Source organism: Durio zibethinus, chromosome 15 (assembly GCF_047325235.1).
Source record: "Durio zibethinus cultivar Kanyao isolate XHJ-2024 chromosome 15, ASM4732523v1, whole genome shotgun sequence".
In the NCBI taxonomy this organism is placed as follows: Eukaryota; Viridiplantae; Streptophyta; class Magnoliopsida; order Malvales; family Malvaceae; genus Durio; species Durio zibethinus.
In genome coordinates, this window is record NC_143176.1 from 4,580,038 (window position 1) to 4,602,801 (window position 22,764).

The 22,764-nt window shown below is 27.6% G+C and overlaps 2 protein-coding genes across 10 annotated transcripts; one reads left to right on the forward strand and one right to left on the reverse strand.

Moving 5' to 3' along the window:
- Nucleotides 1–829: 829 nt before the first annotated feature.
- Nucleotides 830–4,972, forward strand: LOC111301660 (uncharacterized). Of its 9 annotated transcripts, none has more exons than XM_022897486.2 (6): nucleotides 830–964; nucleotides 1,052–1,234; nucleotides 1,699–3,037; nucleotides 3,271–3,537; nucleotides 4,063–4,218; nucleotides 4,544–4,972. In XM_022897486.2, the coding sequence occupies exons 2-6, from the start codon at nucleotides 1,227–1,229 to the stop codon at nucleotides 4,661–4,663; spliced, it is 1,890 nt and encodes a 629-aa protein (XP_022753221.2). In that variant the 5' UTR covers nucleotides 830–964; nucleotides 1,052–1,226; the 3' UTR covers nucleotides 4,664–4,972. The 9 variants fall into 9 exon arrangements, with proteins under 9 accessions (XP_022753221.2, XP_022753218.2, XP_022753217.2 ...); XM_022897483.2 differs by having other exon boundaries at nucleotides 1,084–1,234; XM_022897482.2 differs by having other exon boundaries at nucleotides 1,090–1,234.
- Nucleotides 4,973–7,563: 2,591 nt separating this feature from the next.
- On the reverse strand, nucleotides 7,564–9,368 carry LOC111302296 (transcription factor MYB41-like). The gene is made up of 3 exons (XM_022898226.2): nucleotides 9,115–9,368; nucleotides 8,715–8,844; nucleotides 7,564–8,494 (listed from the first exon to the last, which is right to left on the reverse strand). Exons 1-3 carry the CDS (start codon nucleotides 9,365–9,367, stop codon nucleotides 7,699–7,701), a joined length of 1,179 nt encoding a protein of 392 aa, XP_022753961.2. The 5' UTR covers nucleotide 9,368; the 3' UTR covers nucleotides 7,564–7,698.
- Nucleotides 9,369–22,764: the final 13,396 nt, after the last annotated feature.

Below are 22,764 nucleotides of genomic sequence, written 5' to 3' on the forward strand. Positions count from 1 at the left end.
CCGGACCCAACCTGATTTTTCGTAGACCGAAATATATCTTTTTGATAAACTTTAAACCCGTTTTTATAGTTTTATTAAAAAAATAAACTTTTGGATGACCAATCACACCCTAATAAAGATTGGTGGTGACTCTTCCTTTTTTAAAACAAAAACTTATTTTTACGTTTGGCGGTCCCAAAACCGTTAATACAATAATTGAAAATAAAAGTAAGTTTTAAAAAAAATAAAAATTAATCAAAATATTTGTGAAATAAGAAATGTACATTATTTTTTTCCTTATGTTTTGCAAGTTACTATATTTAAATATTTTTTAGTATCATTAATTAATAAATATATGTTATATTAATAATTAATTGACATTAATAGTAATATTATTGAATATTTTCTTATTTTCTTATTTTTTATTTAAAATATAATTTTTATTTTCATTTATCAAATACATTTTTTAAAAAATAAAAAATAAAAAATATTTTTAAAAAAATAAAAATAAAAAAACATTTTCACAAACCGAACTATATCAAAATATCCTGAGGATGGATTTTCTGGTTATTATTATTATTATTATTATTATTATTGGTAACAGAAAAACTTGAAGCAGATCCGTTAGCTCCTTTTAGACGTTAAAGTGTTCTTGGGCCCTTTAAATCCAGGCCCAACTAAACTCAAATCATCATGACGGAAGGTTAGAGTTTGGGTATGTCAGTTAAAAAGAATTCTGTAAATTCATGGGCCCAATCCAACAGAAATTGTAAAGCGAAATGGGGAAGAGGTTAGGGTTTGTTAAAATAAAAATCGATAAATTGATGGACCCAATCCAAAATTAAAAGGCGAAATGGGGAAGGGCAAACACTTAGGCTTTTTCTACTTCTCTGCGATGCTTTCTACGATCCCTTTCAAAATTTTCCCGTTCGATTCACCGGAACTTGAAGAAATCTTCAACATTAGATTACAGTAATTGAATCTTGTATTTACGTTTCTCTTCTATTTTCTTTTCCAGTTGTAATAATTTCAATTTCTTACTTTTAAATATATACAATTTCTATGTGCTAAGGTTTGATGTTCCGATAACGGTTCTGATGACAGCGACAGCTTTTTTCTGTCTGCCTCTCTCTCAGGTACGTGCGTGCGGCATTTGCCACTCTTTGGCCTCCAATCACCTTGGTCTTAGCTGAACCAAATCTCATTCCTTGCCATCCCTGGTGCTTCCACCGTCGTCGTTTTCAGCCATGTCGAGGTTAATTTCCTTCTAGAACTTTATCTTTTAGTAATTTTTTAAAAAAATTTATTATAATTTTTCCTTTTTCAAATTTCGTATTCTTTGTTGTTGTTTCATTATGTTGATCGAAATAGAAAAGTACAGCTGAAATAAGAAAATTATGCTAAGTACTCGCAATAGGCTTTTCTTATTGTGAAAGTTAAATTTAATTTACCTTTCGTTTTCTTTGCAACCAAACGGAAAATCTCATTCTTGATTCTTGCCATAGTATTATGAATTTATGATTGAATGTTTTTTCAGTTCATCTTCGATAATGTAATTAATAGTGTAAAAATATAAAATAAAAAGCCTTTTTTTTTTCTTTTAAATGTGTTATAGATAGTGTTAATTTTATTGTTTCTTTTTTGTTATTCTTTTCTATTATCCTTTCGGTTTGTTAGATTAAGGCAATGTGAAATGGAAAAATGTTTGACATTATGCAGATTTTTCGGCTATGGAAATGCTAGGAGGGTTGCCCAATTCCTTCATTCGAACTTGAAGAGTAGCTTCCAGGTAGCAAATAATATTGTGGTGCGTACAAAAGTTGAGTTCCCTTACTTCCTGTATAGGTTATGTTCACAGTATAAACATTCATTAAGAGAAGATACTCCTTTTCCATTTTACAAAGTAAAGGAAAGATTATCAAAGAGTTATCCACCTCGGAGCTTCCATACCCTTTCTTCTAGCTATGTGGTTTCAGAAAATGCACAAGTTACTTGGAAGAGGCTTTTTCAAGTATTGTACTATGATGGTCCAGCTTTGACACCAATAACTAGAATTGCCCGTGCAGTGAGTCTGGCTTTAAGTAGGTCGAACCTGGTAGTTCCTGGTTTTATGGCGTTCATGATCGGAGAGCTAGCCCGGACCCAACAGAAATGGGCAGAAGCAGGAGACTTTTCTGCAAAGGATACACTTTATATGCAAGCACAAGATGGACATATTTATTTAGCATCTTTTATATTATTCTTTTTGGAGTTTATAATTTTGTTATTAAGAGCAACCTATTTAGCGATTTTGTTTTTACCCAGCATAGCAATGGCTCCCTTTGTGGATTCTCTGGGTGTTGAATTCAGAAAAATGTGGCTTCATGTTGTCCACCATACGCTGGAAAAAGCAGGCCCAGCATTTATAAAATGGGGTCAATGGGCTGCGGCTAGGCCAGATTTGTTTCCCAGAGATCTTTGTGATGTACTTGCTCAGCTTCACACAAAAGCTCCATCACATAGTTTCTCTTTCACAAAGAAATCTATTGAAAAAGCATTTGGTCGAAAGTTAACTGAAATCTTTGCAAATTTTGAAGAGGAACCTTTGGCATCTGGAAGTATTGCTCAAGTTCATAGAGCAACTTTGAAATATAGGTACCCTGGTCAACAAACCAAGCCCATTGTAGTTGCTGTAAAGGTTCGGCATCCAGGGGTTAGTGAAGCAATTAGAAGAGACTTTATGATAATTAATTTTGTAGCTAAAATTTCAAAGTTCATCCCTACATTGAAATGGTTGAGATTGGATGAAAGTCTACAACAATTTGCAGTTTACATGATGTCCCAAGTTGATCTTGCTAGAGAAGCTGCAAACCTAAGCCGTTTTATCTACAACTTCCGCAGATGGAAGGATGTCTCATTTCCAAAGCCGCTATACCCCTTAGTGCACCCTGCTGTTCTGGTAGAAACTTTTGAACATGGAGAAAGTGTTTTGCAGTATGTTGATAAGCTTGAAGGACATGAGCAGATTAAAAGTGCCCTTGCTCACATTGGGACGCATGCACTTTTAAAAATGCTTTTGGTATTGTTTCTCATACTCTCTTTTTCATTCTTTCAATTTTTTCATTTTTACTTTTCTTCTTATTGTGATGGTTATAAATGCTAAATTGCATTACATTAGATTGTTTGTATGGTTTCTTCTACCCTGTAGTCCTTTACTTGGTTTAAGATTTTGTATCTGAAAAGCGTATGCATAAGTCATGCTAAAATTTAAAGATTGGATTCAAACTTATGGGTTTGTTTTCCCCTCTCCAGGTAGATAATTTTGTTCATGCAGACATGCATCCTGGAAATATTCTTGTCCGTGTAAAAGATAGGCGATCACATAAACACCTGTTTAGTTCAAGGCCTCATGTTGTCTTACTTGATGTGGGCATGACAGCTGAACTTTCTAGGACAGATCGAATGAATTTACTGGAGTTTTTTAAGGCTGTTGCTCTTCGAGATGGTCGCAGTGCTGCTGAGTCCACACTTAGATTATCTAAACAGCAACATTGTCCTAATCCAAAGGCTTTCATAGAGGTAATGCATTTGCTAGAAAGCTTTTTCTGGTGGGTGTAACGTACTGATTTTTTATACTACCATGAAAGTTTATTGGAATGTCAATTGAAGAGTTCATTTATCCAAGAATGCATAACATATTTCATGTTTTTCTGTATTTTGTTTTAAACTTTCATCCATGTTTTCCAATTGAATTGGATTATCAGAAAAAGTTAGAAACCTCATAGCCTCACTGGCTATCTTTGCTATTTGCTCTTTCTTTGGAGCCTGTAGACCAAAAATTTGACTTTGAAGTGGACATACCTAATAATGAAGTTCTTTCTTCTAATAATGGAATACCTTTTCATGGACCATGCATTTTATCTCTATTTTTTATACTTATAACTTTGTTTAAGTTCCTTGGAGACTTACCATATGTAGTTGGACTGGAAAATGGAATTAGTTAGGGTAGTGTGCTTTAAGGATCTAAGCTTAAACTCAAGGCTTTTGCTCTCCCTTGTACCCAAAAGAAATGATCCAAGCTTAAGCTTTTTATTTTGTTGACAGGATGTTGAACAATCTTTCATTATTTGGGATTCCCCAGATGGTGAATTTGTCCATCCAGGCGAGTGCATACAGCAACTGCTTGAGCATGTTAGACGTCATAAAGTCAACATTGATGGAAATGTTTGTACAGTAATTATTACCACCTTGGTTCTTGAGGTAATGTAGTCTTTGCCTGCTACTTATCATTGTCTTCTCTCCCCGAGAAAGTTATTGAATTCCTTTTATTCAAGATGTTTAGTAGCCGGCATGAAAACTGTCAATGATCATGATGGTCGAGACTTTCTTGAACAGTAAAATTTACATCAAGGAGAAACAAGATAGTGGAGAAATGGAAAATATAATTAGTGTAAAATGAATATTTACCTGCTCTGATTACTAAACGTCTTGTTACATGTTGAACAATGTTATATAGTTCCATAAAACTATGAGACATAAATTATGGTTTTCCTAAGCTTTTTGTTTCCTTTTTCCATCTTTGTAGGGATGGCAGCGGAAGCTTGATCCTCAATTGGACGTGATGCGCTCGTTGCAGACAGTGCTATTTAAAGTTGACTGGGCTGAGTCTCTACTTTACACCATTGAAGGACTTGTGGCACCTTAAAGAGTCTGTCCATCTCCTTTATTTTACTGAAAGTTTTGATAGCAATACTAGAAAAGGGATACATTGACATCTTACAATCATGAGGAATAACTGTTCCTTCTTCATGCTTGATTTTAAACTTACTTGATTTTCACCTACTATTATTTCAGTTTAGATTTTGCTAACGAATACTCTGAATTTATAGGGAAATTGCTTCAGTTTTTGTGGCTGACCCTATCATTTTTTCTTGTTAATTTGCTAATATAAAGTACCTCAAATGAGAAATAAATGAGAAATAAAAGGTTGAAGTTATTTTTTTTTTTCCTGGAATCATTCTCTAATGCTGATGTTTTCTTCATTCCCACATTCAGCATGGAAGAAAAGGTAATGTAAAGTTTATTTTATATTTTCGCAAAAAAAGTTTATTTTCTTTATTTACAATAATTGTTTTAAAAGTGAAATTACAAGGGAAAAATAATATTTCCCATAATTCTGCTTGACATGCATTTCAAGAATTAATAAAAAAAAACGTGGCTTGTTTCAATATTGCGCTATATCTTTTTAAAAAATTTATCTTACTTTTAAACACATGTATAATATTAGCACAAAGTGTATGCTAGACTATTTGAATCAATGATCTATGTATAATTTTAATACTAAATATCTAATTTAATAATTATTGCATTTTTTTATATTTAAAAACAAGATTTTATTTTTTTAAAGTAAAAATTACGAAAAAAAATAAAAAGTTAATTTAATATTACTGTTATAGTTGAAAAAAAAAGAACAAAATAAATGTTTTTAAAAAGTGTAAACGTTTGAATTGAACAAGTGCTTCTAAGAAGTATGGATAGAAAAATATGTCAAGGATTTAGTATTATTGTAAAAATGTAATATGAGTGTTTGAAATACCTAAAAAAATATTTACAAAATAATGAGATATCAAAAATATAAAATAATATAATAATTTTTTATTTTAAAAATATTTTTTCACCGCAAAAACACTTCCTGAATAATTTTTTTTTTTTTGAGTTGTAAAATTAAGCTTTTAAATTGAAAATTGAAAATTTTTAACATTAAAATTTAATCAAAAGTAATTTTAGAACTCAAACTACTTTCAACATCTAAAGGTTCATTTAAATATGGAGTGAAATTAATTTAGATAAAATTAAAAATAATGATGAAAGTAATATTAATTATTATAATGATAAGATTAAAATAAATAATGAGATATATTTTTTAATGTAAAAACAATAGTGTCGGTGTGTAAAAATAAAAAATGACCTTTAATGATTTTATTTTAAAAGGATATTGATACATTTTAATGCTATTTATAATATTTAAAATTTTGAAATTTTCATATAAATTTCAAAATATTAATACATATTATTTATTATATAATAATAATATTTTTTTATTATATTAAATCAACAATGTTATTTTAATATTTTTAAATAAAAAACTCAAAATGAAAAAAAATAGAATTAAAAAATGTCATAAATATTTTTGTCAATGAATATAACTTTAAAGACAAAAAAAAAATTTTATGGCAAAATTGAAAAAAAATCCGGTGGAATTGTAGTGGGAATATGACAGTGCAATTCCGTTAGTGGTGTTATCCAAACACCATCACGAAACGTTTTACCCCATAAGTATTCAAATCGGATTGAAAAGTTACTTCATAGCATCCAAATAATTTCTAATTAGAGGTGATGACTGTTAGATTTAAATTAAATTAAGTTAAATTTTTTAAAATATTATATAATATTATAAAAATTTAAAATTTAATTTGAATTCGAATTAAATTTTCATTTCATTAAAATCGAATCAAATTAAATTTAATTCGAATTAAATTTTCATTCCATTAAAATCGAATCAAATTAAATTTTATTTTTTTAATTTGAGTTGATTTATTAATTTTTAATTTTTTTAATTTTTATATATTATTTTGATATAAAATTTTAATATATTTAAATAAATTTTGATAAAAATTATTATTTTTATTTTATAAAAATTATTATTTTTATTTTATAAAAATTTAAAATATATATATAAAAATTATATATATATAATTCGATTTGATTTAATTTTTTTTAATTTTTTATCTTCCGATCTAAAATTCAATCTAAATTTAATATATACATTTAATATTTAAATTTAATTCAAATTAAATAAAAAATTAATCCAAACCAAACTAAATATTATAATTTCAAAATAATTTTCATAATTTTTTGATTTTTTTGTCACCTCTATCCCTATTCAGGTTGAACTAAAATGAGGTTGCGTCTACGTTTTAACTTGAACTGACGTTTCAACGCATTGACTGGTTTCACGAGAACCCGACAACAGACAACAAATTTTCGGCGTATTACTTGGAGCTTCCAGTTGGATGCCACGTGTTTCCAGTTAAGTCTGTTTCTCACGTGCTAATATTGCAAAAGTTAGGCTGAAAATTTTAGGCTTTTTGACTATGTCAACACGTTTTAGTTAGCTATTCCTTTGTCAATTTCCAATTATTTTTGGCAAGCAATTCCAAATCTGTTAATTCTTTATTTATTTTCTGAGCATAGAAGTGTTGAAAGGAAAAAACATAGAGTTACTTATGAATCTAAATTTTAGTTTAATTAGTTTATATAATTATTTTTAAAAATTAATAGTTAATGATTTTAAATTTTTATATTTACAATTACATTTTTTATTTTCAAATTACATAGAAAAATTTATTTTTTTACTTTGTTTCAACTTTGTTTTAAAAATAATTTTTTTTATATATAAAAGAGGTTACATAACGAAGATAAAATAAAAAATTGCAGGTGATAAATGCCAATTTAAACACTATAAGTTCAATTTTAAACTTGAGAATTTGTACTGATGAAATGATTTAGAATAGAAATTAAGCAATGCTAAATTCAACAAAAAACTTCTAAAAAATAATATATAAATTAAGATTCACGTAGATGTTACAAAATGCAATCCCCTAGTCAAAACCTAAACAATTAAAAAGACTTTAAATCTTACTTCTTTTTTTTTTCTCAAACATCAACTTTTTTCAAATATTACGCACATCCATTGACATTTAATCCATTAGGAACATCAAACATCAACGTGTTCCTGCAGTAACTATCCCTTTCAATATCTTCAGTATTGCGACCATTGTTGTTTACATATGTTGTCGACGATGAATTCAAGGGAGTTGAGCTAGAAGAAGGTGTTGATAGAAGTGATCCGAAGGGACTCATATTGATGATGTTTTCAGAAAAACATGCCTGGTTTTGATCAGCTAAAGAGTTGATAATGGATTGATTACTGTCATGGTAACCATAGTTTTGCATGGGGAAAAAACCCTTTGAGTTACTAACAATAATATTCTCTCTATCATATTCTTGCCACAAGTTTGGTGGAGTATTCAGGCTGGTAGGGTTTGTAGAAACATGGTTCAAATTGGCTTGTAAAAGTTGGGTGCAAGCTTGAATTGGATTCTGAACCTGGTTTCCCTGGTAGGATTCATATTGGTTTTGACATTGGAAATTCCCTGTCTGGTTTTGTTGAACATTTTCAGGAGTATTACTAATTTCCAGGTTCTTGTTTTGGGATGACAGGAGAGCTGTGGCTAGGTTCAGGAAGTTTGGGTTGAATATTGATCCAATTCCATGTAAACCTGAAGGATTAAGCTGGGAAGAATTGTAAAGAGATGAGCTCAGAAGTGAGGAGAGTTCAAGAAGATCTAGTCGAGGACTATGAGTTACAGGATCGATTCCCATTCTCAATAATTTCTTCTTGATGCGAGTGTTCCAATAGTTTTTGATCTCATTATCTGTTCTTCCAGGCAATCGAGCAGCAATAACAGACCACCTAAGTTTAGAGTGAAAAAGAAACAAAGAGTAAATCAGACAGTACTAAACAAACATGTTTGATTTTGCTTTTTCCTAGAAAGATTAAACCAAGTACATTATTTTTCATCATTCACTTGGCTCTATAATTAGTCCATAAGAAGCAGTTAGTTAAATTCATCATTCTTAATATAAAATATAAATAAATTCATCATTCTTAATATAAAATATAAAACACTTACTTGTTTCCTAAAACACTGTGTAATTGTATTATAGTTTCCTCTTCTTCAATTGAGAACTTCCCCCTCTTGATATCAGGCCTCAAGTAGTTTGTCCATCGAAGCCGGCAACTCTTTCCACACCTCTTTAGCCCTAATTCATTGCAGAAAAAACTATCAATCAAACTCTTAACCATACGCTAACAGTCTGATCTATCAGTAAAATATTACACTCTTAATTCCAATATCAAAGTTCGATTAACAACCTTAAACTCATAAATACTAAAAGAACCAAACTCGGGTTTTTGGTTCGATAATTTAAGTATTACGTTATAAGATAGGAGTACATAGGTTTCGAATTTGAACATTCATGAGATAGTACCTTAAAATTTAGAGTTTAAGAAGAAAAAAGAAAAGAAAATACCTGCATTTTTTGGAAGGGTACGCCATCTGCCATGGCCATGTTTTTGAATATAATCAATCAATTTTTGGTCTTCCTCTGCAGTCCATGGACCTTTTTTCAATCCATTTTTGTCACAACAAGGAGGATTCCCCATTTCCAAAACTATACTCTTAATTAAAGACAACCTTAAAATTTGCCTGTTTCTTGAGAAAAATAAGAAGAAACTGGATCGAGTTTGAAGTAAAAACTTTGGCAAAAAAGTCATCTTATGCATTAAGAAACAAACGTATATATAAATAGAGGAGAAAAGAAGCAAAAGCCAAAATGAAAATAAAAAAAAAAAAAATTTGGGAGAAGTCAATGGAATTTGGTACCGCCCAATTGAAACGTGTCTTCTGATGAAGAAAAAAAATTGAACAAGAAAACATTAAAACAGTCGTCCTCATATCACTTAGTTTTTTACAGTGTAACAGACTTTAAATTTAGCCAATATATATATATATATATATATATATTAACAAAGTAAAGATTATTTTAAAAAATTTGTTTTTCCACGTGGCAAATATCCAATGGTGGGAAATATAGATATTTACCCAAAATTTTCAAGATTTACATGATCAACAAATAAATTGTAAAATAATATTTTTTAATTTAAAATTTATTTTAATTGATTCGTGAATTACTTTTAAGAATTTTGAATTTAAAACTTAATATTTATAATTTTTCATTTTTAAATTATGATTTTTTTATAAAAAAATAAAACTTTGTCTCTTCTAAATTTGGTTAAGAGCTCTGTTCTTGCCTCAAATCGTAGGACATGCTGATTTATATGTGTTAAAAATAAATAAATAAATAAAATTTCCCTCCAATTATCCATTCTTCTTTTGCGGTTAGTCAAGGATTACAGCTGTCTCCAATATTTTCCTGCCACGTAACAGGAAGGAGCATGGATCAACAGAGACCCCTCACCACTCGGTCATCTCCTAGCTATAAAGTCCAGTTGCGGTTTATTCACTCAAGTCGGCTAGCTCATCTTTCTCCGCAATTTTTTTTTTTTCATTTTTAATAGATGTATTTTTTTACTTTATTTTATTTTTTATACTTAAAATTATAAAAAATTAAATTTTAATATTAAAATAAAAAATTCAATATTTTATCAATTAGCATATATATTTGCTTTTAAAATATTAGTAAATTCATTTTTTCTTATGGTTTAAATATGAGTTTAATATCATAATAAAGAAAAAACATTTTTTGAAAAAATTTATCTATAAGTAAAATTATTTATCAATACTTTTAAGAATAATTTTACTTATAAATAATATTATATTATAATATATTAATAAATAATATTATATTAATAAAAAACCTAATAATAAATATTATTAATTTAATTAATAAATATTATAATAATATATTAATAGATAACATACTATTAATATAATATATTAATAAATAATATAAAGAATAATAAATAGTTTTATTTTAAGTATTTCAATGTATTTTAATAATAAATAATTTTTAATATTTTAATAGTTACATTAATATTATTTGAAAAAATAAATTTTTTAAAAGACGACCAAACAATGAAAAATATTTTTATTAATTTATCCAAATAATAAAAAATTTCTTTTAATTTAAAAAATATAAATATTTTTCAAAAATTATTTTTTAAAAATCAATTTTTACAAAACAAACGGAGCCTTAATGTTATTTTTCAAAACATGAGAGCATTCTTTTTTTTTTCATCCATTTCCTTGATATTGATTAGCTAGATATATTCATTTGTCTAGCTAGTTGTATAGAGCAAAGAAAATCAAGAAAGCTACAAAGTGTGGAGTTTCCTACATTACATATTCGAATTCACTTGTTCAAGTCGTTCATATTGCCAAACAAAATCTTGTCATATTACGATTGAAAAGGAAATGTAGATTCTCTGTATGACCAGTCTTCATCTCTTATCAATAGCTTGAAATTAAGGTATTAAAAAAATTGCCATGACTAGGGCAGAGTTTTATACGTAACTTTTGTCGGAACATTTAAAAAATTAAGATTAGATTTTGATCTGAATTCAAAGATTAAACCCTAATTTTCTTTTAAGAAAAAAAAAAAAAACAAAAGTTGAGTCAAGTTTTAATTGTTTAGGAAAGTCAGCCTTATCTCTCTCAAAAGAAGTGTATTACACAAAGTTTCATCTTCCAACTTTGCCAGTAGGAAATGAGGAAGCTGTCAAGCTGATAACTTTTGCTGGTGCATGCAGCCTAACTTCAAAACGGAGCATTTCCTTGTAATTTTTTCTTCAAAATTACACCATTATTCTCTTATTAATTTTCCTTTTATCATTACAATTTTCGAGATGAGAGAGACTTAATCAAATAAGATTATACATAAAGTCGTGTATGAATTAGGGTTTAACTTAATTGATTTATCGGCCTTTTTTATAATAAAAAAATAATGTCAAATCTATTCATTATTTGAAAAGAGAATAAATCAGTTTGGGAAATAAAAGATTGAATTCAAAGTGAAACTTTGATTCATACTATATATAATTTCATGAACAACGGTTTAAAACAGTATTCAAAAGCTTTTTATAGAATACTGCTTCATTGATGGGACAGATTTTGACCAAAATTTGGTCTATTCCTATAGGTTGGCACTCTCATTTTTTATTTAAAGTGATCAAATCTCAAATGCCATTCACAAATTTGATTGGCAAAAACATTCAATTCAAGGAAAAAGAAAATCTGCTTGAATTGACTGATTAATAACATGAACAGATCGATTCTTTCTGTTATTTGACCATTCTTCTTTCACTGTACAATGTTTCTGCTTCTACTTTATGTAGCAAAAATTAAAACAAAGTGCATGAACTCCCACCAGAAAAAGCTAGTGTGCTACTTTCCAACAAAGAGCTATTTAATTTGATTAATTTCTAAAAGGGTTAGTTCACATTAAACTTTTTGAAGAAAATAAATGTATTTTGAGAAACATGAATCTTCATTTGAGATTGAAGTCAAATTTATTACTATTATATTATGACTCAATATTAAAATTTATAATTATATTGCAATTTTATTAAATTTTTTGTTACTATACTTTCAATTTTTTTGATTTTTAGGGGAAAAAAAACAAAATTAGAACATTTCGTTCAGCAAGTGATAATTTTAAGTTTATTTTATTACTTTTTGTTTAAAAATTAATAAAATTAAAAGTATAATAATAAAATCAAATAAAATTTAAGTACAATAACGAAATTCGTTGTTTGACTCATAGCATAGTAGCAAATTTGACTTTGATGGCTCTCCATTTTAGTTCCTTAATAAAAAAAAAAGTGTATTATTTATGACCTTAGTGTATTAATTTGACATGATACTATAATATACTATATCTTTGCAAGAAATTCAACAGAAGAAATGTGAACTGCAGCTGTTTGTTTCATACTCTAAATGCCCAGGGAAACAACTAGCCATGATGTCCATGTTACATGGATTGAAATTGTTTTTATTGTTAGGTCTCATCAGATTATTGCTTAGCAATGAATGAGCTGTGTAGAATAATTTGCCACTGTGTGAAACTGTTCTTGTCAAACAAAGTTTGGGGCAAAGTTTGAAATTATGTCTTGAGAATTTAAAGTAACTTTGGGTCATAGTTTCATAGAAAGATAGCCACCATGGCCGTCATATGACTCTTGCCTTTGCCTCCTTAATTTTTTTTTTTTTTCAAACAGTGAAAATGATCCAAGTTCAGAACCCCCATTTCTCCCAAATTAAAAATTTAATTATCTTATTCGGCACGATACATGATAAGGAAGGATTATTCAAAAATTGCCAACTATACAATAAGAATAACCTTTCTCTTTTATCTTAATTTCAACCTGAATATTTAAATTCAAAATCTAAGTATATACTTTTTACATGAATTATATGTCATACACTTTAACCATCGAATTAAATCTCATAATTTCACTTATAAAAAATTATATATATTTGTACTTAGATATTTGATTTAATTGCAAGTGCAGAATGTTAGGTCAAATAATTTTAATCCAATCACATTAACGAAAATGAAATTAATTAATTAATCACACAAAAGAAAACAATTCAATATGATTTGGTCTAATCGATCTACATCTATGAATGAGAAAAAAAGATTCACTAGTTATAGAGAATTACAAATATATAATCATATTAAGCACTCATAATTAATACCCGCAAATATTTTCAATCTCCTCTAGTCTTATAGAATATTGTTAATTCAAACAAACACCCATAAACTCATACACTATACCTATGTGGACCCTTTTAATATTCAGTAATCCTCTCACAAATATTCAAACATACACACCCTCTTGTAGTTCACTCACAAACATTCAAATATACACACTTATAATACATAAATTTTCAATAGTCTTACGGGAGTTTATCCCATAAAACCTTATAATTCTCTTATATTTTTTTCATACATAACCCAATAGAAATTTTACTTATTTATAAGCATGCTAATTTACTTATAAAGAATCATTTTTCTTTTAGAATTTTTTTTTCATAAATCTTTTTATCCATCAAGTAATATTTAGGTAATTTCAAATAAATTTTTTATGGGATTTGTTTCATTATTCTTAACACAGAGCATATAGTGCCATATATTCTTTTGTTCTAGAACTTGATTTAAATCCTCTTCTTCTCAAATCAAAATAGAAAAGGATTAAACGAAAACGAGTATGCAGTCTTTCTTTCTTTCATTTTTTTTTAAATTTAAGCTTATCACATATACCTCGAATGGCTACTTCGTCTTCTTAGTTCCTAGCCTCTGTACATTCATAAACAGCTAGATTTCATTTATAATTTGGTGGCATCCAATGGATAGGGACTGATAACAAGTTATCAAAGGGAATAATAGATATATATATATATAGTAACTTTTGAGAATTGAATGCTCATTGAATTATTGTGAATTTGACTTACTTTTTAAGCTTCAAACAAAAGGGTTTTCAGGTAAAAAATGAAGTGATAGAAGTGAAATCAAGAAAAGGAAGTGAGAAAGGCAATTCCCCTTTGTTTTTCTTCTTGAAATTTGAAGGTGGGGGGGGGGGGTGAAAAATGACAAGAATTGAGAACTACAAAGATGTATGGCTTGAGCAAGATATAGATAAAGCCATGGCTCGAGCAAGTATTTGGCTAATGAATGGGCTCTTCTTGGCTTTACAACTTGATAACAAATTAAGTAACGTGTGGACATTTTGTCACAAAAATTTGAGGCATTTTCATTGGCCTTTGTGTGGTCCAAATTTAATTTAAAACATATATGAAAATTTTCTAATGGATAAGACAAAGATAGATAGAGCACCCCACAATATTATTTTCAATAACAACAACAATCCTTTGGTCAAACATTATTTAATCCCCATCAAGTAAGATTTTCCACTAGGTTTTCTTAGCAGCCATTATGATGGAGGTTTCAACAACCCCATTAGATTTTTAACAAAGAATAAAACACCACCCTCCTTTGCCTTTTTCTTTGACAATTCTCACTTTTTTTAAGAAAAAAAAGTCAAACCCAAGTAATAATTGAGGAAGAAAAATTTGCAATCACTAAGTATTAACTTTTAATTTTATAAGAATTATTTTTTAAGAAAAGTAGATGAATCATTTGAATTAAATCACAAATTCAATTCTCACCGTAATTAATTTCATATTTCTTGTTTGCTAATATATTTAATTTAGAGATATCATTCAATCTAAATAGGAGATTATGAGAAACAAGGTTAAATCTAACTATTGTTATATACCCATCCTTAAGAGTGTTAGATCCAATATCACAATCTCCTCTCTCTCTCTTGAATTTCTTAGTATGGAAAGACATATTTAATCCTACATGCGTGTATAAATAAATAAATATATTTATATTTATACCCACACACACGAAAGGCAAGAATGACTTTTTCAAGGTTGCAGAAGCTTTGCAATGATCTCATAGATTTAAAAAAAAGTAGCTTTGATGAATAAAAGAAAAATATTAATTAAACCACATATATACATAATACACTACCTCATTTGCTTGCCAAGCCTTCTCACTCGATTGCTAACCTCAATTTTCACTCTAAGCAATTTCTAGAACACTGAAAATGATGTTCAAGAGAATGACCCAAACCGAGTAAGTACTATGAATCGATGTTTTAATTATCATATTAAACCTTTTTTTTAATTCCAAATTACGTATTATTAAACTTTATTTAATCTTATAATATAATGGCCCAAAGAATTTCAAAGGGTATAAATCAAGGTTTTCGTACAAGGGAATTACACTAATCTAAGCTTAAAACTTTAATTAATACAAGACGTATTATCCTTGTAAAGTCATTATTATAGTCGCTTTTAATATTTCTTTTAATGATGGGTAGCCTACCTAAACAGTGTCAAAATCAATATGTGATACGTACCAAGCTGGTATAATTATCCTGTTTACGTATGTTATAGGATGTCTTATAACACGTTTGGTTTTTATTTAAAGAAAGAGATAAAATTATAAGAAAGATTAATTATTTTTTTGATGTAAGATAATTCGATCTTTATGAAGTAAAAAGAATTATTTGTAATTTATAAGATCGAATTTACATATCTTATTATATTTTTAAAAATTATATTAATAATTTAAATTATAAAAAATTTGAGAAAAGATAATTTTGACCAATAAATAAAATTATCTTATTATAATATTTATATTTATCAAAAATAAAATAGGATGATGTTATTTAATTTAATCTTATTTATTATATCATTTTATTCTATTTGATAATAATTTTGTGTACCAAACAATTAATACTTATTATGGTATAGAGAAAGAATTTCAACAATAGTTGTTGAAGAAGTAAAAATAATATATATAGTTATTATAGTAAAATTTTGTTTTAAATTTTAGGGTTTGTTGCTGCACGAAGTTTTTCTGACAAATCAGCTTCCATAGATGTAATTAACCTTTGACCGAAATAATACTCGAATTTACTACCTAAAACATTATGAAATTCTTAATAATTATATGCTTTTATATATTAATATCATTAACCAAAAGAAACTTAAATATTTTTTCTACAATTTTCTCTCCTATATACGTGCATGGTTCATATATTTTAGGGTTTATAAAACATTCAAATTACGAAATCTTGTGGATTGTATTATTTATTTTTAAAATTTTTTTTTCTTCTTTAGGTAAATTATTTTATATGAAACATGCTCCACGCAACGATTGGTATGGGTTTTATCAAAATTTTCCTCAAAATTATTAATTAATTGTGTAATAATTGAGTGCTAAGTCATGTGAAAATAAACAAAACAAGAGGTCAAATGAAATTCGTGGCCTTTAAAAAAAAAAATGATTGCAAACTTTCTAGAGAAAGTGTGTATACGAAATGCAAAGATTTGACAGTTGATGAGAAAATGATTTTTTTTCTTAATTAATTTATAATATTTCAAAAATAATATACTTCCATGGAACTGATGATTTAGCATACAGAATCATCAAGCACAACTCAACAATCAAATCCCATTTTTTTGGTTATTAATTTGAAGCATAATTTAGAAGGAAATTTGCCAGGGAGAAGACACCTGAATTTAAATCATCTGTAATAATTTCATGAAATTTCTGATAAAATTCATAAAATCAATGCTTTGATGGGGCTATTTCGTGAGCATTGCATCAGATTTTTTTTTTTTTAATGTTTTAAAAGCATGGGGTTGGCAGTTGAAGCCAGCTTTAATTAGCTGTAAAGCAATTATATATGTATAGAAATCAGATTAATTCTGTAGATATGGGGAGAGATCAGCAGAAATTTCTTTGCAAGTCAAACTATAACTGAACAGTTTGTTAACTAAATTAAAATATGCATCATGCATGCATGTGAAAAACTGAAGAATCTACCTAATTAATTTGGCTGTCACTTTTTGGTGACAAGTAACAGCTTCAATATGCATGTACATGAATGACAATGTTCTTTGAAAAAGTGTCAAAGTTAGCTTCATTTTCATTTCGTATTAAACTAAATTATCAAACTACTTTTGTAGTACATATACAATTTTTTTTCTTACATTTGAGACTATCATAGATTAAATTTTGATCATTAAAATTAAGAGTTCGTCATTTTATTATCAGATCACACGATTGTTGATAATACATAAAAAATTTCATTTATCTTCAATCTCACTTAATGAAGAAATAGTATACATTTTTTACGTATTGAGTAAAAATTTTCAAGATTTGAATCCAAAATTATCCGACAAATGAAATCTTTGTTTTTCTTGGATCATGATAATTTTTTTCACGTATTAAAAGAATAGCAATAAACATTTATGGTAATAAGATTAAATTTTTATAATATACATTAGAAGCTATCAAAAAGGTAGGAATCACTAAGATTTGCAATGGGACCCCAAAGAAGTTAGTAACAAATTAAACATTTAATTAATCCCAAAATCTGTCCTAACTTGCCAAGCTGCCTATCATATTTGATTAAAAAATTATAATTAAAGTAGCTCTAATCAAGATATAATGTAGTATATACATATTTCTTTAAATGAATTTGTATTACATATTATTAACATAAGAGTCTTGTCGTGCCATTGGAAACATTTTTTCTTAACACAAAGTACTAAAAATTAAATAATGCTGATTAATTTACCTTATTATAAGCTTATTGGCTAAATTGTCCTAAATTGAGGGCTGGCTTACCCTTAATTAAGCCACCTTATTTCTCGGTCTATGTCTCTAATTTGACTTGTTAATGTAAAAATTAACTACAAAATCATCATGTGATAATTAAGACATACACAATTAAAGAGAAATATATACCTGTTTAGATGAACCTGATCCATGTGTGGAAGCAAACTTATTTCTAGAATGGCTTATTCTGTCTCTTAGCTATTATTTTACTGATAGTTCTCAATAGGTAAAAATCATAACTAATAACAGTTCACAATGGGTAAAAACCGTAACTAATAGAAGTAAAAAGAGGACCTTAGCTTATTTTCATTTCCTTAAAAGCCTCCTCATTAAAAGTTTATCGGATCAAAAGCCTATACAATGGTCAAACCACACTGACTCAGTAAAATATACAAAGCCTACACATAAATGATCACTTTAAATTATTTGGACTCATGTTTCTATTATATTAAAACTAAACTTATCAATCGATTTTATTAAATTATTACAATTACTAATTAATAGTAGTCATTTATGAAAAATTTTAATAGGTTAGAGTTATAATTATGAGTTTTTTTTTTTTTTTTACAAAAGAAATTGTAATTTAGTGATAGAAGAAAAGATAATAGATATTGGGATTTAAGTCCTAAATCTATTGAATATATAAACTAACTAAACAAACTAAATTAATTCCTAAGTTCATAATTATGGGCTTTACTAGCAAGTGCCCTAATGATATTTTTGAAAGTTACTACATTGAGTCATTTGTTTTTTAATGCATTTAAATTTATAATATTAACCATGAATTACAACATTTAATATGAAAGCATTATTATAAATAGTTAACTAACCTTAAATATTGTTTTTAGAATACTCATTAGCATAATCTTACACTAATTTCTATTTTAATTTATTATTTTTAAATTCAAATATAAATTATTTTGCTTAATTATTGCGGTTGCCTATGAGAGAAAAAAAATGTTAATGGAAATAAAAGTAGTAATCAAACGATTTTTAATTAAAAATATATATTTGCAAATTCTCTGTCAATTAGATAGCTAGCAAACTATTAGTAAAAACTTATTTATAGGATGCAAAATCTATTAACATTTAATGTTTGCATAATGTTGAATTTTTAATTTTAGTGATTAAAATTTAATTTATGACAATTTCAAATGTAAAAAAAAAAAAAAATTGATACTCGAGCAATAATTCTTCTCTTCAAAAAAAAAAAAAATCAAATTAACAATTTGACTTGGAAATTTACCAATAATTAATGAATCAATGTCAATATCAAACTGTTAGGCCATTTTTTTCAGACTAAGCAAGCTTAAGATTGTTATAATTAAGACATATGGGAGATTATTATAATAATTCACCAAATCAAGCTTTATCTAATTACAATTATTATAATTCAAAGACTTGGTAAAAAATGGAATTTATTAAAATTAATTATTTGTATTTTATTCATTAGGTAAAGATTAGTCCAATGCATGGAACTTGCTTACTTGCTTATCATTCACATTTATGTCATTGACTTGCTGATGCACATAGGCCAATTGTTCAAGAAGAAAAAAATAATTTTATTTTTTTCATTTTAAATAAATATTATTAAATACCAAAATTTTCAAATTTTGTCGACTTGATTTTAGTATTATAGATCTCTTAAGTTTACTAAAAGTAAGAAGTTATATATTCATGTTTCACCATTTTTTTTTTAGTTTTTATGTAGATAAAAGAAAATTTTGAATAAAAGTTATGATAATTCAAATGATCACTAAGAAATAAGATGTTAGAAGATTTAAGGATTTTTTTGTTTTGATTGCACAATTTTTGTCATAACATATAGATCTAAAAATCTATGTTAGACCTAACAAAATAGATAGAGTCGCCACCAATCTTTTCTAACTAAGTGTGATTGGTCACCTAAGGAATCTATCATCTTAAGGAGCTCCTGAGCTTGATTAAGGGTCCCTAAAAGAATAGGTTCAGGTCTACTAACCAGAATAGGATTCAGGAGTTCGGTTACATGTAAAGAAGGTTATAACAACCTCACATGCCCATTCGAAGGATGGTACCATATTATTTTAAATTCATCATAGGGTTTTGGTTCTAATAGTTTCAAATTTTTATGTTAAATATTAAAAATAATTTTTAAAATTCTCCATCAATCTGGTAGAACTCTTAAAAATATTTTCTAACCTCAAGAATATTTAAGGATCCCATTTGTTTCTTTGAAGAGGCTCCATTGTCGAAAAATTTTTGTTAGTTTTATTTTTTTATTGAAAATATATCTAATTATTCCACCATTTGGGCTAAATTAGAAATATTTTCTTGTTTTGAATTTCTAAATTTTTCCACAATTTGGGCCTATTTAGAAATTCTTTTTAATTTTTTTTCTTGGAAAGAAAATAATATGATAATTATTTTTATTGAAATTTCATATAAATTATTTCACCATTTGGGCTAAATTTAGAGAAAATTTCTCACATAGAGATTTCTTAAGAATTTACCATTTGAAATTCTTAATAATCTCATCTTTAAATAATTATCACATATTTTCAATCAAATTTTATTATTTGAAAAAAAATACAATTACTTGTATTGAAATTCATCTAAATTATTTCATCATTTGGGTCAAATTTAGAGAAAATTTCTCACCTAGAGATTTCTTAAGAAATTTACCATTTCAAATTTCTAAGAATCTCATCCTTAGGTAATTTGTATTTAATTCCAAAAATTTTTATATTTTTTTATTTTTTTATTTTTTTGGTTTGAAAATAAATATTAATTATTACTATTGAAATTTTATCTAAATTATTCCATCATTTAGGATAAATTTAGACAAAATTTCTTACTAAAAATTTTATAAAAATTTACCATTTGAAATTTCTATAAATTCCATCATTGGATAATTAATATTTATTCTCAAAATTTTTTATTTTTTATTTTATTTTTATTAAATTAAATCATGCAAAAATACTAAAAAAATAAAAATTAATAAAAAAATACCAAAAAGAATAAAGGAAAAAATACCAAAAATGAAACGGCTCAGCTCGACTGGAATTCGACTCGACTTGAGGCACAAAAAGTGGTTCGAAGGCACTACTCAAGGAATACGAGTCAGCTCGGCTCGGCTAGAATGGTTGGCTGAAACACGGGTCAGTCGAGCAGATTACGATCGGGTCGGGTTGGCCCAGATAGAAATGCGCAGATCTTGGGTATCTACTAACGCCCAAAACGATATCATTTTACGCTGGTATATAAGGCTGAAATCTGATCTTTTCCCTTCAGATTTCTCTTCCCCTTTCTTTCCCTCTCTTTTTAACAGAACCCAGAATTTGATTGAATTTTCACCGGATTCTAAAAAATCACGTCGAAATCTGGAAAAATACGTCAAAAAATTCAAGTTTGGCCGAAATATGGAAATTCCAAAAATTTTCCAAAAAAAATTTGTCCAAAAATTCCAAAAAAAAATCCTAAAATTTCTAAAATTTTGTATGCTTTTCTAAACACTTTTTGCTTCTGTTTTCTCTCTATTTCGTGTCTTCCTGCCTCTGATCAGTAGAGGTATTTATAGATTGAATTAAGAGAGTTCCTAATTAACTCCAAATCCCACCTTTGATTGAATTTCTGCATTATCCCTGAACCTAAAGAAATTAAGACCAATTGTAACTTTGCCATCACCACCAAAGACGGTCGAATTTTTATTTTTATTTTTTTTATTATTTTTTTTATTATCCTATCATTAACTAAAATGAAAAAAAAATAAAAATAAAATAAATAAAATAAAGCCCATAAAAAAAATAATAAACAATTGGGCCTGACACCTATATCTCATTGATCCAAGTCCGATAAGCTAAGGCCTAGACCCTGTTGGATCAGGCTTAATGGACTTGGGCCTCGACCAATTAGAGTGTCTACAGGTGTCTTTCTTTGCGCATTTCCTGTGTAACAGGAATTGTGCAAAGATGTAGACACCCTACATATGATCGCCCCGACACATTCATTTTTTTTTTGTTTTTTTGTTTTTGTTTTTGAAAAAGTAAGCAAAGCTCCTTTAAGTAAAGGCACAACAACTTTGAAAAATAAAATGCTCTTCTAAACAGAGACACCAAGACTTTGAAAAAATAAATTGCTCCTCTAAACAGAAGCAACACAATTTTGAAAAACTAAATTACTCCTCTAAGCAGAGACAACCATAACTTTGAAAAATAAAATGCTCCTCTAAATAGAGGCAACCATAACTTTGAAAAATAAATCGCTCCTCTAAATAGAGGCAACCACAACTTTGAAAAATAAAATGCTCCTCTAAATAGAGGTAACCATAACTTTGGGAAAAAATAAAATACTCTTCTAAATAGAGGCAACCACAACTTTAAAAAATAAAATGCTCCTCTAAATAGAGGCAACCACAACTTTAGAAAAAACAAAAAGCTTCTCTATAGTCATGTCCAGAGGAGTCATAGATTAGATGAGAACTCAAAGATTCATAATTTGAGTTTGAAAACCAAAGGTTCAGATTCGCAAGAACCTTTCAACTTCATAAGAATTCACTGAAATTTGATTTTTTAAATTTTAATTCAAATTTGCAAGATCTCAGGATTTGCATTTGCAAATTGCCAGGCTCGTATGCAACATTTAAAGACTTTCATTTGAATCTTAGAGATTCACACCCAAAAAGTTTAAACTATTTTGTTTAAACTTTAAAGATTCACACCCAAAAGTTCAAAGTTTCTCATTAAGGTTCAAAGGTTCTCATTCAATAAATCTCAAAGTTTCATATCTTAAAGATTCTCATTTGAAACTGAAAACTCAAAGACTTTTCTTTGAAATTCAAAGATTCTGATTTGAAATTCAAAGACTTTCATAAAAAAGGTTCACAATTTTTTTCAAGTGACTCAAAATTTTGTATGAATGAATGTTATTATCAATAATGCAAATGCCTTCTTAATGATACAAATGCAACAACCTAGATTC

Bases quoted from the DNA above. Each gene is read 5' to 3' on its own strand.
- LOC111301660 (XM_022897486.2), top strand. The intron at 3,038-3,270 runs GTATTGTTTCTC...TCCCCTCTCCAG, and splicing joins CACTTTTAAAAATGCTTTTG to GTAGATAATTTTGTTCATGC. The intron at 4,219-4,543 runs GTAATGTAGTCT...CCATCTTTGTAG, and splicing joins TTACCACCTTGGTTCTTGAG to GGATGGCAGCGGAAGCTTGA.
- LOC111302296 (XM_022898226.2), bottom strand. From the start codon at position 9,367: ATGCATAAGATGACTTTTTTGCCAAAGTTTTTACTTCAAACTCGATCC. The intron at 8,845-9,114 runs GTATTTTCTTTT...GCAATGAATTAG, and splicing joins TACCCTTCCAAAAAATGCAG to GGCTAAAGAGGTGTGGAAAG. The intron at 8,495-8,714 runs GTAAGTGTTTTA...CTCTAAACTTAG, and splicing joins CACAGTGTTTTAGGAAACAA to GTGGTCTGTTATTGCTGCTC.